The sequence below is a fragment of the Lissotriton helveticus genome, chromosome 2_2 (genome assembly GCF_964261635.1).
Source record: "Lissotriton helveticus chromosome 2_2, aLisHel1.1, whole genome shotgun sequence".
Taxonomy (NCBI): Eukaryota; Metazoa; Chordata; class Amphibia; order Caudata; family Salamandridae; genus Lissotriton; species Lissotriton helveticus.
In genome coordinates, this window is record NC_136060.1 from 375,603,260 (window position 1) to 375,619,986 (window position 16,727).

General features: G+C 41.2%; 1 protein-coding gene across 11 annotated transcripts in view; it reads right to left on the reverse strand.

Annotated features, from left to right (window-relative positions):
- Positions 1–16,727, reverse strand: part of SH3BP2 (SH3 domain binding protein 2) — a 420,756-nt gene that overhangs the window by 51,255 nt on the left and 352,774 nt on the right. For all 11 annotated transcript variants that reach the window (XM_078678566.1, XM_078678567.1, XM_078678568.1 and 8 more), the window contains 4 exons: positions 4,545–4,662; positions 3,133–3,203; positions 1,362–1,450; positions 658–720 (listed from right to left, as the gene is read on the reverse strand). In XM_078678566.1, the coding sequence (XP_078534692.1) occupies positions 658–720; positions 1,362–1,450; positions 3,133–3,203; positions 4,545–4,662 (341 nt within the window). The remainder of the gene's footprint in view (positions 1–657; positions 721–1,361; positions 1,451–3,132; positions 3,204–4,544; positions 4,663–16,727) is intronic.

Below are 16,727 nucleotides of genomic sequence, written 5' to 3' on the forward strand. Positions count from 1 at the left end.
CTACACTTTCTACTCTAACCTGCACAACACATACAGCAGAATCGACTACATTCTCATCTCAAAGTCGCATACGCACATGATAGAACATACTGATATCGCAGCGAGAACGGTATCAGACCACTCTTGCATCAGTCTACACCTAACAGGCAGGCACAACGACTACATTACCCGCAGATGGCGGTTCAACAACATAACGATCGCTCTATGTGTTCTCCAACCACCTACATTTGAACATCAGGATGAAATTAACTATCACCCTGAGGATGCGTCAATATTAACTCCAAACCGCTAATACAGGACCCAGCATCCCGGCCTGACTCTAAACGAGACTCCCCACAACCTCAGCAGGGCGTTCTTAGGACCCCGTATTTACTATTATCACACATTCTCATCCTTCTCCTGCTTTCCAGGACATGGCAGAATTTATGTCAAGGAAAAGTGTAAGGTATCTGAGGAAATTACATACAAAATATTGACACCAGTAATTTTATCCTCTGCTCCCACAGAGAGGGACAATGCTTTAGATATTGCTAATGGAGAGATTAAAGTTCAACTTTTGAGAGGCTTATGGCATTATCATGAATATCTCCCAAAAGACCTGCTTTATTCATAACTGCTCTTTAGAGGACTTCCTAAACCAATTTTTCCATGACTTACCATCTGTATCCGGTTGCTCATAGTCTTCAGCATCATCATCATCGTCATACCCATGCAAGCTTCCTGTGAAGAAGAACAAGCTGCGGTTTACTGAGAGCTCTTTGGATTCTGAATACTGCTACAGCCGTTTCTAACACCAGGGGCTTTCACTTGTCGAAAGGGGACTAAGATTCACTAGTAGAGTTCTGCGTTGAATATAGACGTCCCCCTGCAGGATGAACATGTCAGGGTTTTGAAAAGTGATCACTCATGTCTGTGAGCTTCAGTGTGACAACATCGCTCAAGAAATGAGGTACCATATAACTCAAATGCTCTAAATGTAAATGTTCTGGACTGAGCAAGAACGCAATATCTGCATCCTGTCACTAATGTTTGGATTTACACTGAATAGGCCACAGGCAATAACCTGAATACAAGGATATCTCCTGCATTTCTTCTCATCAAGACATATGTGCCTCGGGTCCTTCTTGCATGCAGACCATTATAATCAAACACATTTATTTTTGTTTAATTGCACACACACACACACACACATATATATATATATATACACACACAAACACACACACATATATATATATATACACACAAACACGTATATATATACATGTTTATAATATACACACACACATATATATGCACCCCCACACACCCCCACATATACATACTTTTTTTTTTTTAAATCAAAAAGTCACATTTCTTACCTTCACTGTCTGCTGTGCTTTGATTGTACGCAATGGACACAGGGCGTTCCACCTGGCCGTAAAAACTGTCAGTTTCAGAGTCTGTGTCACTATAAGAGAATGAAAACTTAATTTATTTCTCTTTTCTACATATTTGCACAATCATTATGATTTTCTCTACGTTAGTGAAAAAGCACATAACAAAAATCTGATTGACATGAAATGGGTTTGCATTTCCAACTGAAGTCATTCCCATACCCCATAGGCTCCTTGTAAATCTCTTACTTTTGTAATATTTGGCAACCCTCTGATTTCTTTGGTGACCATTTCAAATCCATTATAACAATTTGTGCACGTAAACACCTTTACGCATACCAATTCCGTATTCTCAGGTTCTGTTTAAGTCTCATTCAGTTATCCACCTGTATTTTATACTAAATTATTGCCATCTCTTTGATATTAATCATCACTCACAATGTTTGTACATAAAAGTGATCACTCTTGCTTACTTGCATAAGTAGTCATTTTAAAGGGCTGAGAAAGCTCTATTAAGAAACTATCATCTCATCCCTGATTTTCTGCTAAATGTTTTGCAGGTTGGAGTAAATATATAAGACAGGACATATTTTTATAACGTGAATTGTGTACTCTTCACGGGTGTAATACTGACATTGCCCACTACAAGGTTTATGGACATGTTTAAACAATTCGACCAAACATATACTTGCTTTGTTTTGAAGCAAGTAGCTGACCTATAATCTGACTTAGAATCATTCAAACATTTTAGTACTTCCTTTTTTCACGCTTTCGCTACGCTGTAAACGCTGTAAACACCGGAAATAATTTACAGTATCTTATGCAAACAGTCTCAGTCTGCGCTGAGCGTTAGTGACGACTATACTTGCAAGGCACAGATTCAGCAAATACTACTTTATTCCTTACGTAACCCACGTAGAGTGTCAGGATAGAGTGTGGCAATGTAACAACCTCAGACTGATTTTAGATGACTTATCAATTCTTGTCCTACAGGAACCTGCCTTCGGTGAACTAGTGTCATCTATATATTAAAAGTTACCTTATTTTGGAGATCCCATAACTCTTATTCCAAAATGTCAAAATACAGACGTGAAATAATGTAGAATTGTTTGATATATGGAATATATTTAGAGAATGGGAATATGACAAGTATCAAACTATGCCAGAGTTAAATATCATCAAAGCAATAGCGACATCCAATGCATTGTTAACAAATGTACTTCACTTTTAAAGTCAATTAAATATATATAATATATATTAAAGCAAACTATAATTTTGAAAGAGTGCAACAAGTGCTTCGATTTCCCAGTAAAGTTACTAAATTGATATTTAACAGACCTGAAAGTCAAACAGCACTTGCAGCCTAAAAAGAAGGCGCTGCACCCAGAAATACCAGATTACATTATGGAACCGGCTAAATTACCACCCATAACAGTACTGTGCACTGTGCAAAGCCAAGGAGGACTTCCATGTCTTGGTGCATGGTGGGGCCTCCGGCCAACACTGCGAAATTGTTCATTACAGAAGCAGAGCTTGTGTACATCACTTCTACGGGCTCAGGACCACCATGGATCAGTAGCTGCTGGAAAGAGACTATGGTGACCATGATAGCAGCCTTAAATCAGTCTCCGTCCGCTGCAGGTATGTGAGGAGAACAGCGCACGTGGTCAGTAATATGCTCGGAAGCTCTAGGTCATACTGCGCATTGGTATGGACTACGCTCTCAGAAGGACGAAGAAGGAATACCCAGGCCTACCTCAAATCCGTCACCGTCTCCTTCTTCTCATTGTAGAAATCGATTTCCTTCCTCAGCGAGGACATCCATTTCTAAGAAGGAACAACATTTCATGTACATAAAGTAACTGTGCAGTACAGGACACTGTGAACATAACAGATTTACGTTTTTCCACTTATTAAACTCGTAGTGGTCTAGGAGGCAAAGGGAGATGTTAAGAATGGAACAGTTACTTCTCGTGACTCGCGTCAAGGTTCATCCATACCTGTGAATACACAATATCGGGGCTGTGACGTAAAAATAGTCCAACCACATTTCACAATTAAGGTTTACTAAAAATGTGTTGCACTGCTACATAATGGTATATTGTCTAAAATTAACTATTTCTTAAAACTTTTATACAATATATGCATGCGTGCCCTTATGTGCAGTGAAAATAAATATGGCCAGTGACCCGTTATTTTGAGCAACTGTACTAATAAACAAGCATTCACACATTTATCATGCCAGTGCAAAGATCAAATTGAGGTTTACTACATCAAAAACACAAAATTGACATGAGAAAGCACTTGTTACTGCCTCACAGATAGAATGTAACTATTATTTTACACAATGAAGCAGCTCCTCTAATAGTCACAACATTTCTTTTGTGTGATTTTACACTGCTACACAAACTTGAAACTTTGGTTTTGTGCAAATATCTTCTGGTAAAACAAATACCATGGGGGGGGGGGTGACCTGTCAGTATGGGCTTCGGAGCTCTGATTGCCCCCTCCCGTTCATTTTCCAGTGCATAATGAGTGTCTCTCAGACTGAGCATAGGTCAGCCTGATAAAAAAATCATGGCACGCCCTGGGCGCTTTGTCTTTAGGCCCTTAAGTTCCGACTGATCAGCATAGTAACGCAACATCCTTTCCTAACTTGTCACAGAGTGGGGTCAGATTAGCAAGTCTCCCTGTAACAAGTTAGGAAGGTTTCTTCTCTCATTGGCTGACACTTTGCAAGGTTAGCCAATGAGAGTAAGAGGTAGGATCACTCTGTTCCTGCCCGAGGCCTCCAGTCCCTCTGTGTTTCTCCCTTATGCACGTCCGTGCTTCCCTGAATGTTTGGGTGATGCATGTGTATGTAAAAATGTATGCACATTTCTGTATGTATGCCAGTGAATGTGCAGCTGCACTACAGATTACTGGGTGTCAGTGCTGTGCGATAATGGTGGGCTATGTGTCTGTCGCGGTTTAATGATGCCACTGTGAGTCTGCATTGTGGGTTATTGATAGCACTGGGCACCAAGCTTTTGACTAACACGGACACTGAGCGCAAGTGTGCTGGACTAACTGGGCATTGTGGACCTAGCTTCTGGGCTAAGGAAGCCTATTTTTCTTTTTCCCTACTTTGTGAAAAGTCTCGTGCAGGTTGAGTGGCCCATATCTCACCTTTCGCTCGTCCTCCGACGATGCAGAAAAGTACCAGGTCCTGTGCTTCTTGCTGATGTGGACGATCTTGAAGGGGAAGACATTGTTTGAGGTCGTCTCCTCAGCAGCCCTCATCACCCTAAATAAAACAAGACCTATTAATGATCTAAAAGCACAGAAATGGTGAGAACCTGAGCATGATACTTGTTTGATTTTGGCTAAGGAATGTACAATATTTTATTGGATAGCGAACGTTTTAGCGCCAAGGAATCGACTGTGTTATCCTTTTAACATGGGAACGTATTACTCCCAGACCGCGCCTCAATCTTCAGTTCATGTCACTCTGTCAAACTTCCACCAGTCTTCTGAAGGCATAATTTAATGTGGAACAAAGCATACACAAGGAGATGCGGACGGAGTGCTGAAACTTTTCAGACACTCACCCCCAGTCACAGATCTGTAGTGTAGTTCCTATCTTCCCAATAGGCTCTGCGCATTGGAATAATACCTACAGCAGTAAAGGCCTGGGCCAGACGTTAACTAGGTCTACTACTGTCGATACTAGACTTAAGTTTTGGGTTTGCCAGCGTAGCTCAGAGTTCGCTAGAAACTTTCTCGAATGTTCAGGAAAGAATTACCTCCCCTGATTAGACAAGAAGGGATTTAGTTTCTGACAACCATAGAACATGACAACTTTGCTCTCCCCTAATCAAGAGTCAATCTCGAGAGTCGTGTGAGCACAAGGCAATTATTTTACTCAGTCAGTACGTGCATTCTTAGTCTCATCAGATTGTAGAGAAAAGGAAGAGACGGGCGTGTTCAATAAAAAGGTGTTATTTATTGATCAGTCTCTTTTCTCGTACAAGAGAAATGGATCGATATTATTGCAATACTTATAGTTAAGTAAAGTGCATACATTAAAAGCAATAGTATAAAATAATACTGTAAAAACATTGATATGGTTTCTGAGCCATATGATGTTTAAAATGATTAAAATATATTTACATACACATATACATTTGACTAAACGTACTCAACTGGTGTTTCTAAATACGCCTACCCCGTGTACCTGACCTAAGTCTAATGCGTGGGTGGGAATAGAAAGTTACAGTTTAAGTTAAGTTTGTTTTTGCCAAGTGAATAACTAAAGAATTCTCTGTGAGGGGTTATTCAGTTCTGTACCTGGAAGTTAGGATGAATGAGGAATGGTATCTCTTTCTCTGCTCTCGATATTCCAGGCTGCCTGCAAGGGCTGCCCAGAAGCGCCGGTGCTGGGTCTCTCGGTTTGAGATAGCAGCGCGTCTCTCAGCGCGTCAGGAAGGCGGGGCTGCTGCCAGCGGGGTCTGCTTCTGCTCTCGGCTTCGGCAAGTATGGCTGCTCCGTCTCGTCACCACGCGTGTGTTTGCATAGGGCAAGATCGGCAATATTTATACCTTAAAGGTGCCGAGATTGACGTAAGGATGGACATAGATACGTCAATAAAGATGTCATACGACTTGCTCGTTAGCACATTCTTTTACTGAAGTTCTCTGTGAAATCAAAACAATGGCCGCACGGATTTTCCAGGTTGTCATAGGTTTGATTTGTTATGAGAACGTCGTATGCCTTATCAGGGGCTGGAGGAATGTCGCTTGTCTAATTAGATCTCAAGCGTTATGACCTAATCAGATAACACGTTCCTGTGCCGTAGTGTGACTGCGTCAGATAACGGTATCTGCATCATGGGGGCTTTTCTTGCCTCATGGGCTGACTGTTAGTTAACTTGATAGTTAGTTTAACCAGAATAGGGTCAGGAATAGGGGGATCGATTCAGAACCTATAGGAATACATGACACCCACTCCACGCTAACTATGGTCATGTTTACTAATCTATGCATAGTATAACATAGTACAACATACTATAGAGTATAGTGTATACCTTACCACCCCAAAATACATTAATGCATTCTGAAATTTTCAAATATACTGAAAAATTGCAGTCATATATATTGTATGCACTCAAGCTATGAATTAAACGCTAAAGTAAACACGCACTGGTATGCATTATCGCTTATTTGGTATATGAGAAATACACATGAAATGGCTCTTAACATAGCTATACAGAAAGGAAGTGCGAGACCATTTCATCACATAATAAAATATTCGTGAACATCCCAGCGGGCAACTAAAGTTTATAAAGTATCTAAAAATAGAAATCTTAGTTCTCTAGGAATAGTTTCTTACTTTAAGCAGAAGATAAGTGTCCCGAAAATTTTGTAAAAAATAATTTGGGCTGCTAAAAAATTGTTGTCCGTGAACTGGTGGGAAAAATTGTTCATGTGACTTTATTTTTAAAGTTGAAGGCCGAATTCAGGGAACGCCGTGTGCGAGCTTGCTCAAAAGTCTCTATTTCGCTCAGGATTTCCGCGAAATGTACAAGGGAATTAGTCGATAATAATGTATGTATCTCTGCAGTCGTCCTTGCGACTTGTAGATCATACGTTTCTTTTGATGACGTGAGCCTTGTAGGCGTCTGAAGAAGCACTGTTTTCATTCTGCTTAAAGTATCTATTCGAATAGAAGTAATTTTCAAACTGGGCCATGCCCTTGCCTCCCTGTCTGGAAAGGAGCTGGGGAACAAAGAACGTCCACAGCACTTGACCTTCGCTGTCGTAGTGACTAGATAAGGAGTCCCGGGCATAAGACTACAACATTTGCGGTCTACAATAAGAATGTAACTCCCATTATAGAGTCTTTGAAAGAATGGTTCTATTTCAGTTGCAGGTGCGCCTTGCTGGTGACATGAAAGGTTGTATGAATTCCCTTCACAGGTTCCATGCAAACTAATTCCGTTACACAGAAGCGTGCCGCTTAGTGACATAGCACAATTTTCGCCACTAAGAAACACTTTCTGTCCTTTATTACTGACACATGCATGTGAATAGGGCAGGTTCCAAGTTGTTTTAAGGTACCCCTTTCCCAATTTTTCGTACATGCCAGCCTGTATATATTTTTGGCAGTATTGAAACCTGAAGGTTGAGATTGGAATATTTATGATTCCGTGGATTATCCATTCACTGACAGGTCGTTCTCACATTGTCATTGGTAATCTTTCTAGTTTTTCAATGCTCAAGATTGTATAATCAGCACCCTTTTGCGCCATACCGATTTGTCTATCAGTAAGGTTAAAGATTTGGAATAGTGACGTTGTGTTGATTAAACGCCAAGGCACATAGCCTGAACGCAGATTTTGTAACGTCCAGCCAAGCTGTACAATAGAACGCAATTGTGACTGACCATGTTGTAATAACAGTAAGTCTTGCGATAATATGTCGATTGCTGAAGACACAATGCTGTCCAAAGAAAAAATTCTGGAGGACAGAGTCATTAACCCATTGTCCACTACAGAAAGTGATTTTTCCAAATTAATACGGTCAATTTCCCGTATTCTCTCTGCTGTTTCAATTTGAGTAACCTTCCAGGCCTCATTGTATGCTGCATATACAGAGGCTGCTATGAAACGCTTTTGACGCTGTTTGCGTGGTCCCATTATGAAATCACGCAAGTCAGCACCATCAGTAAGTAAAGTTAGGTGTTGCTTAATTTCAGGCAGTGTGGAAGTTTGTAGCCATTGCAGGCATAATTTGCCCACACTGTAGGTTGTTATTATCCCTGGGTGATGTCTTTGGGGATATCTAGGGTCTGGCCTGGTCATTTTGAAACCCTGTGTTTTGTTCAGGAATCTAGCTTGACAGTTATTTGTATCTGTGGGCCAGATCAACCATTGTTTCCAATCAGGATGTGTTCTGTTTTGGTTTAATATATGGTTTACGTCTATCTCTTCATCCGTATCAGAGCTATTGCTAAACATTGTTGGCTTTGGAATAGACGGTTTATTTAAATCTTTGATTTTGGCTAAGCCAAGACAGGTGGTTTGTTGAACAGTGTCATTTAAAAATATCATTTGTTCTGGGATCATGCAGGCTCTAAACAAAGCTTCTAAACCCTGTACTTGCCAATCTTTTGTACCCCAAACACTTTTCAAATCAACATTTTTGTCCCAATAATCAAATCCAAAAGTATTCATTTCTTCGAAGAATGAATCTGAATATATCAACTTTGTATTGGTTATCATGGTTTTCATCCCTGTCTTGTTTGACATTTTAAAATAAAATGTTTCAGCATTACTTGTGTTAAAACCTGAAAAATATGAATATTTGTCATAAACGGTTCTTGAGCTCCCTTTTGGAGGAGTAGCACAATGTTTCCATTGATTATAATTTAAAACATTTCTAGGTTGTGCAGATTTATGTAAAAAGTGGTTACCATAGTGGTTATAGCAATACATACTATCATAATTTGTAGAACCTTGCAAATAATCATGTTTTGTAAATTTAGCAGACATTACTAAGTCAGACATCATGTTATTAATGTTTTCGAAGTCCCAATCATCAGCAAATGAGTTTGGTTTTGCAAAGTCACTCAAGGAGATCTTGATTTGGTGTGGATATTTCAGGATCTCGACCGGACCATAAATTTCATAGTCAGTGTTGTCCCAGGCTACCCCACCAGGTATCGGATTGGCTGTGAAGTTGGCTGAAGAAAGTTCTCTTTTCTGGACGTGTGAAGATGTGTGTGGTTTGAGGACCAAGTTGATGTTCTGACTTGCTGTGTCCATTTTAGCATATTTTCCCTCAATGAAGCGTCCCAAAGTAAATACCATGATGAGCCAAAGTATGAGGATAAATGCACCAAAACCCACCCAAAATTCAATCCATGGAGAAATCAGATATGTTTCTTTCAGTTGGTTCAAAAGTTCCTTAGCTTTGTCTTTAAAGGATTTTGATGATGGCTGTGTCTTTGATTCACTGAAGCCTTCAGAGGAATCATCGAAGTTGATGAAGTACCCGGATGCAGTTCTGTCAATTGTTCCAATTGCTTCAGGATTTTTGTTTCTTGCATTGTCACTTGGTACTTCATTGTAGATTGGTGTGTCTCTGCTAAATGTTTTTATTTGGGTTGTCAGAGGTCTGAGTTCTATTGCATTGTTGCATAGTCCTTGTGGTTCTTCTGTAGGCGTTTCGAATGTGATGAGCCTCTTTGTTAGGACCTCTGTACTGGCAGCAAACCTTGGTGTTCTGCTACTTATTGGGAGTCCACTTGGCCTACTGTTTGTTATCGGCCACATGTTGTGGTTTTACCAGGTCGATGGATACAACTCGGTTCTCTTTTTTACCAGCAAGTGGCGGTAGTACAACTGATCTTGTCCCGTTGACAGACAAGACAGGAACTGCTTTTCTGTAAGAAGGCCCAAATTCCTTCTTTACCGCGATCTTCTCCCTGACTAGATGCCCGACTTTTGGAATCCAGACAGGTCTTGCTGGGACAGGTGGTGATTCTTCAGTGGTTGTTGGCTGTTGTTTCAACTGTATGTTGCTCAGGTCTTTTCTTGTTTTGTTTAAGTCCTGCAAAATAGCCAAACGGTCTTTGACATCAAAGCTTTTTTCTTTAACCACTGAAGTCTGACTGTCGAGGTCAGAGATAATCATTCTAGTTCTAAATAATAATTCGTACGGACTGAATCCCTTCAGAGAATTTCTTGGCAAGTTATTTAGACTACGTTGGACACTTATTAGATGTTTGACCCACCCAGATCCCGAACCTAATATCCTTTCTATTATAGATTGCTTTCTGCCTTGGTTTTTTCTTTACACCATCCCGTACCCTCAGGAAGGAAGTGAGAAGATTCCCGCTGGACTGTGCTCATTCGGCCATGTTTCCCCCCAGGCTGGTGGGCTTGAGTGAAAACAATGGTCGAACGTAGCATGCTCTTAGCGTATATGCCATTTAGACTCGCAAATCTTTGTATAACAGTCCGGACGTCAGCCGAGTGCTGGTGATCTACATTATTAGTGGAAACTAGCCTGTATATGTTAATCGCAAGCCCTGCTTTTTATTGGTCATATTATCTGCCTTGATACGACGAGGTATTAAACTGTTTCTCTCCCCACTGCGATCTCTGTTGCAGTTTGGGCAGTTTTTTACAAACATGGTGTAATGCAGGCTCATGCCTGGCCACCAGTACCGTGATTGTAATTCTTCCAGAGAATCTTTCAGTTTGAGGTGTCTGAGACCCTCGCCCATGTGTGCGTCCGCGATTAACAAGCTTCTCCTGTCCATGTTTGGAATCACTCTATCCCCCACTCCAGGGATTCGAGCAAAAGGGACGGAGTTTGCATCGATTATGTATGTATAATTGAGTGGATAGTTGATCGGTAACGCTGAGCAGTCGCCTTTTGATGACGTTTTCACCGCCAGCACTGTTTCACCGTCAATGTATTTTAATGTACGCTTTTTTCGATCTACGGGAGCCGATTTAGTGGCTGCCGCTGCGGCTGTTTCAGCCAATGAATTCCCTACAACGTGAACGCCATCACGCTGATGACTCAGTGAGTGTGTCACGTGAGTCCTTGGTAGTTCTTTTTGTAAAAGAGCTATTTGTTCCCAGAGCAGTTTCTGCTTTATTGGTGCATCTGTGTCATCTTTGTAACCGTTCTGAATCCATGTCTGCAAATCCTTGTTATATGATTTGACGCAGTAATATGAATCTGACACTATAAGTGTCGGGAATTCGCGATCCGCATTATCTAGCGCCATCTTGAATGCTAGTAGTTCAGCTCGCTGAGCTGTACAATCTCCTAGAGATTGTGTTTTAGTGAGGGTTGGTTTAAATTTCCCTTCGTGCCAACGACCTTTAACAATCGCGCACGCAGCACTGTAAGCTTGTTTACCCCCTACTGCGGGTTGTGCTGATCCGTCTGTATATATTATACAGCCGTAGTGATCTAGAGGCAGAATTTCGGTTGGCGGAGGACATTCAAATTCATATTGGAGAAATTCTTGTGTTTTTAAGTAAGGATCAAATTCGTACACCACGTCTGTTGCAGCAAGAGAGTTAGCCCATTGTATCCATCTTGGATGGAGTGCTTTAGCATTTGGAATGCTTGCCTTTGTTACCGCCTCTAAGGCTGGTATTGGTGTCACGATTACTATTCTTGTGCCAGGGCTCGTTCTTTTGCTATAGCTGTCTGTGTTGCTGTAAGAATTTTTTCCGTTGGGCTAAATTTCATTTCAGCCTTAGTGTACAAGTGTGATTTGAATGCAATTGGTACCTTTTCTCCCTCATTAGAGGTCAGGTATGTGAATCCGCATCTCCCTGGGATGACTCGAATCACAAGATTGCGTGTGTTATCACGTGTTTCTAATTTTGTTTTAATTAGCATGTCTGTTTGTAAGGATCTCAAAATTTCTGTGTGTGTTTGAGTCCAATTGGATCTTTTAAAGTCTGGTTTAATTAGATCATAAAGGGGTTTGACCCTTTCTGCGTAATTTGCAATGTATGTTCTTCCGAAATTTAGGAAGCCTAGAATTGACTGTAGGTTTTTTAGTGTTTTAGGAGCTTGGATTACGGCACATTTCTCTAGGAAATTGTCTGCCAGGCTTTTACCTTCACTTGATAACTCATATCCTAAGAACAGGACTGTCAGATGGGCAATTCTGGACTTTTTAAAGTTGAATTTGTAGCCCTCTGCAGCGAACCCAAGTATTATGGTGTTCACTCTTTTCAAGTGAGTATCCAAGTCATCATCTGTTAAGTAAATGTCATCGACATAAGATAATGCTTCATCATCATATAGATGTAGTAATTCTGTTACTCTCGCTGAGAATACCCCCGGGCTGTTCTTGTACCCCTGGGCTAACCGACAGAATTGCTTTTGAGTGCCATTTACTGAGAATGCAGTTAAATATCTGCTTTCTGGTGCTATGTTTTGACAAAAGAATCCATTGGAGATGTCCAAGGTTGTTTTGTATTTTTTGCGCACTATGTTATTCATTAGTGCAGCACTGTGTGAGTTTTGCACTGCAAATGTTTTGCAACATGTGTTAAGGTGTCGGTAATCCAAAACTAGACGATATGAATTGTCTGGTTTGGAGACCGGAAACAAAGGATTGTTCATTTGTGAGGTGCAAGTTTCAATCACCCCCTGGTATTCTAGCTGATCTAGTATTTCATTTACTTGTTTTTTAGCTTCTTGCTTAATTGGGTACTGCCTTTGTGCAGTAGGTTGTGATTTTAACTGGATTTTGTGAGGAGGAGAATCGTCATCCCATCCTACATGATTTTTATATAAAGCAGGTGCTAAGGCCACTGCCCACTTTCTAGCAAGTGTGTATTTTTTATGAATCGGGATTTGATTCGAGAAGGCAGGCATAATTACTTCTTCGCCATGAGGGCACTCCCTGACAAACTCTGGTGGCCAGTCTTTTTCAGCTAGAAGGATGTCATAGCCCTTGGAGAGGTTATCCCAAAATAGTCCCCTTATTTTCCTAGTCTTATCTCCCTCTATACGTAATGTTATCTCGTATATCTTGTGGGGTTTGCTAACTCTGGTGTCTGCAGTTTCCACTTGAAGATATTCATTCGTGTCCACTGTCTCCAGATGACTCATAAGGACTTTGCGAGCTATGCTCACCTCTGCTGCGCTGTCTAGCATTGTCTGAGCCCACTCTCCGTTTTTCAGTTGTGTCCTCAGTATTCTCGGCATTGTTAACTACCTTGATACTGGCTACCTTCTTTTTTGGAAATTGTAATTTCTTTTTTAGCTGAGCAGGTTCCTTGTCTTTGGACTTGGCGTGCTCTTCTCTTTGTTCTGATCGTCCTCTTCTTTCCGATTTCTGCGAGGAAGTCTGAAAAGATTGAGAGGGACGTGTATCAATGTCTTGATATCTATCAGGTTTTTTAATATTATCCCTATTTCTAAGATTATATCTATTCCCAGAGGGGTCACTCTGCGGTGACCTCTGTCTTCGGTTTGGAGATTTTTCTCTTCGCCTAGGAGACCTTCCTCGGGACTGGAATTTCTTTTCTTTAGGATTGGATTGTTTGTTTCCATCCCAGTTCTTTTTTGGTGAATTATTATTAAAAAATATTTTTTCTGGACTTTCAGTCAGTTGCGGTTTTACTGGTATTCCACCTAAACTATCTCTACCTAGTTCCTCATAGGATTTTTCTATGATTCTGGCAATTTCAGCTGGTTGGTCTGCTATATCTGTCTCTTTTAACCTCTGGCGGATCGCCAAATTTGCTGCTTCACCTTTTATGTTGGCTAGTAATATAGCCGAGACCTGCTTGAAGTCTTTCAGTAATTTCATACCAAGAGTTAAAGCTGGTTCTGGACCGTATTCATCTTGAATTTGTTTTAGCACATCTGGTATCACTGAAATGGATGGAACACCGTGCGTTTTTGTGTAGATTGAAGCAAAGACTGTACCCCAAGTGTCACAGTCCTCTATGTGTGGTGCGATTCCCATTGGGAGACATATAGTCAGAATCCTGTGTTTTTCTAGCGGGGTGGTGTCAGGAAACACCGCCTCTATTTGGGTGATTTTCTGTGCCAACCAGAATGGTATCTGTTCCCGTTTAGCCGGAACTTTACCTAGGCAGGATTGGATGTTCTGTGGTGTGATTTTATTTGTGTTCCCCTGGTGAGGGGTCAGCTGTGGAAGTTTAATCGCTGGCTGAATTGTTGAAGTCCGCATTACATACTGAACTAATTGTCTATGAATTTTTAGTAATTGTTTTAGCTGTATTAACAGCTCTCCTGTAGACATTCCTTCGATGTCTGGGTGTGGTGTGTATCCGGCTAAGACCGGCCACGTTGCTCCTGGTCTACCTAAAGGACCGAGCCTTGTAATGTGATTGTTATGTTTTAGGGCGCCATCAAATAAGAGCAAATGCTCTTGGAATTTGAGTGGTACTTCCACCTCCTCAAAAGGAGTGTACTCATTAGGAGGTTCCTCTATTTTGTAATAGTGGAAGTACTTTGTTACAGCATTAGCTGCTGGAAAATTTATCCATGAATAATATACCTCTGTCTGCCGATATTTGTGTGCCTCAATTACGAATATGACTGTGCCACCTCTAGGTGTCAGTCCATTTTCTATAAGTTTTAGAGTTATAGATCTCCTTTTGATGACCGGAATGAGTATTATATCCGCGTCTGCTGCTTGCATGGTAGCATCAGCATCTGCGAGTTCAGTTGCTAATCTAACTGCCTCTCTTTCTTCATCACTTTCTGACATTTTACTGTTAGAAAGGTTATTCTTTTTGTTTGCAGATCAGGTTTCTTATGGAAACAGAGATTAGATGCACAATATTTTGGAACAGTGTATCCTTCAACGTTGACTATACCAAGAACCTTACATAGGAGTTTCCTCCTGCGAGGTTTTGGAGGATATTACCTTTCACCCACTCCAGACGTCTTTGGAGTATTTGGGAAAAGGGGTCTGAGTGAGAAAGCACGACTGAGTTACTCTAAATGTCTTACGTTAGTTTTATCGCCCTTTCCAAACACGTTGGGCGCCATGTAGTGTAGTTCCTATCTTCCCAATAGGCTCTGCGCATTGGAATAATACCTACAGCAGTAAAGGCCTAGGCCAGACGTTAACTAGGTCTACTACTGTCGATACTAGACTTAAGTTTTGGGTTTGCCAGCGTAGCTCAGAGTTCGCTAGAAACTTTCTCGAATGTTCAGGAAAGAATTAACTCCCCTGATTAGACAAGAAGGGATTTAGTTTCTGACAACCATAGAACATGACAACTTTGCTCTCCCCTAATCAAGAGTCAATCTCGAGAGTCGTGTGAGCACAAGGCAATTATTTTACTCAGTCAGTACGTGCATTCTTAGTCTCATCAGATTGTAGAGAAAAGGAAGAGACGGGCGTGTTCAATAAAAAGGTGTTATTTATTGATCAGTCTCTTTTCTCGTACAAGAGAAATGGATCGATATTATTGCAATACTTATAGTTAAGTAAAGTGCATACATTAAAAGCAATAGTATAAAATAATACTGTAAAAACATTGATATGGTTTCTGAGCCATATGATGTTTAAAATGATTAAAATATATTTACATACACATATACATTTGACTAAACGTACTCAACTGGTGTTTCTAAATACGCCTACCCCGTGTACCTGACCTAAGTCTAATGCGTGGGCGGGAATAGAAAGTTACAGTTTAAGTTAAGTTTGTTTTTGCCAAGTGAATAACTAAAGAATTCTCTGTGAGGGGTTATTCAGTTCTGTACCTGGAAGTTAGGATGAATGAGGAATGGTATCTCTTTCTCTGCTCTCGATATTCCAGGCTGCCTGCAAGGGCTGCCCAGAAGCGCCGGTGCTGGGTCTCTCGGTTTGAGATAGCAGCGCGTCTCTCAGCGCGTCAGGAAGGCGGGGCTGCTGCCAGCGGGGTCTGCTTCTGCTCTCGGCTTCGGCAAGTATGGCTGCTCCGTCTCGTCACCACGCGTGTGTTTGCATAGGGCAAGATCGGCAATATTTATACCTTAAAGGTGCCGAGATTGACGTAAGGATGGACATAGATACGTCAATAAAGATGTCATACGACTTGCTCGTTAGCACATTCTTTTACTGAAGTTCTCTGTGAAATCAAAACAATGGCCGCACGGATTTTCCAGGTTGTCATAGGTTTGATTTGTTATGAGAACGTCGTATGCCTTATCAGGGGCTGGAGGAATGTCGCTTGTCTAATTAGATCTCAAGCGTTATGACCTAATCAGATAACACGTTCCTGTGCCGTAGTGTGACTGCGTCAGATAACGATATCTGCATCATGGGGGCTTTTCTTGCCTCATGGGCTGACTGTTAGTTAACTTGATAGTTAGTTTAACCAGAATAGGGTCAGGAATAGGGGGATCGATTCAGAACCTATAGGAATACATGACAGATCTGGGTTGAATCCATCATCATGGTATGCCCAACCATGGGTCTCTTGCTCACTTTGCCACTGGATTCAAGCTAGCCTGGCTGATGAAGGGTGTTACCCAGAAACCGGTCCCAGGATGCTTATTTCCGGTTCAGGGAAGACCTGGCTTGACAGTTCAGGCTGGACTGTTCCCATGAGGCACAGGGTCAAGATTGATTTGAATATAGTTGGGTTTGAACTGAGGTGGTGAAGTGAGCTAAAGAATGGTGATGGATTCAACCCAGATATGCGACTGGGGGTGAGTGTCTGAAAAGTTGCAGTGCCCTATCCATCATCTCCTTGTATTTGCATAATTTAATGTGGAGCCTGGACAATCAGGCAACTTTGGAGATCAATGAAGGTGGAGATGTTAATCCTGGCGGGACCAACTTGAATCAGGGGGA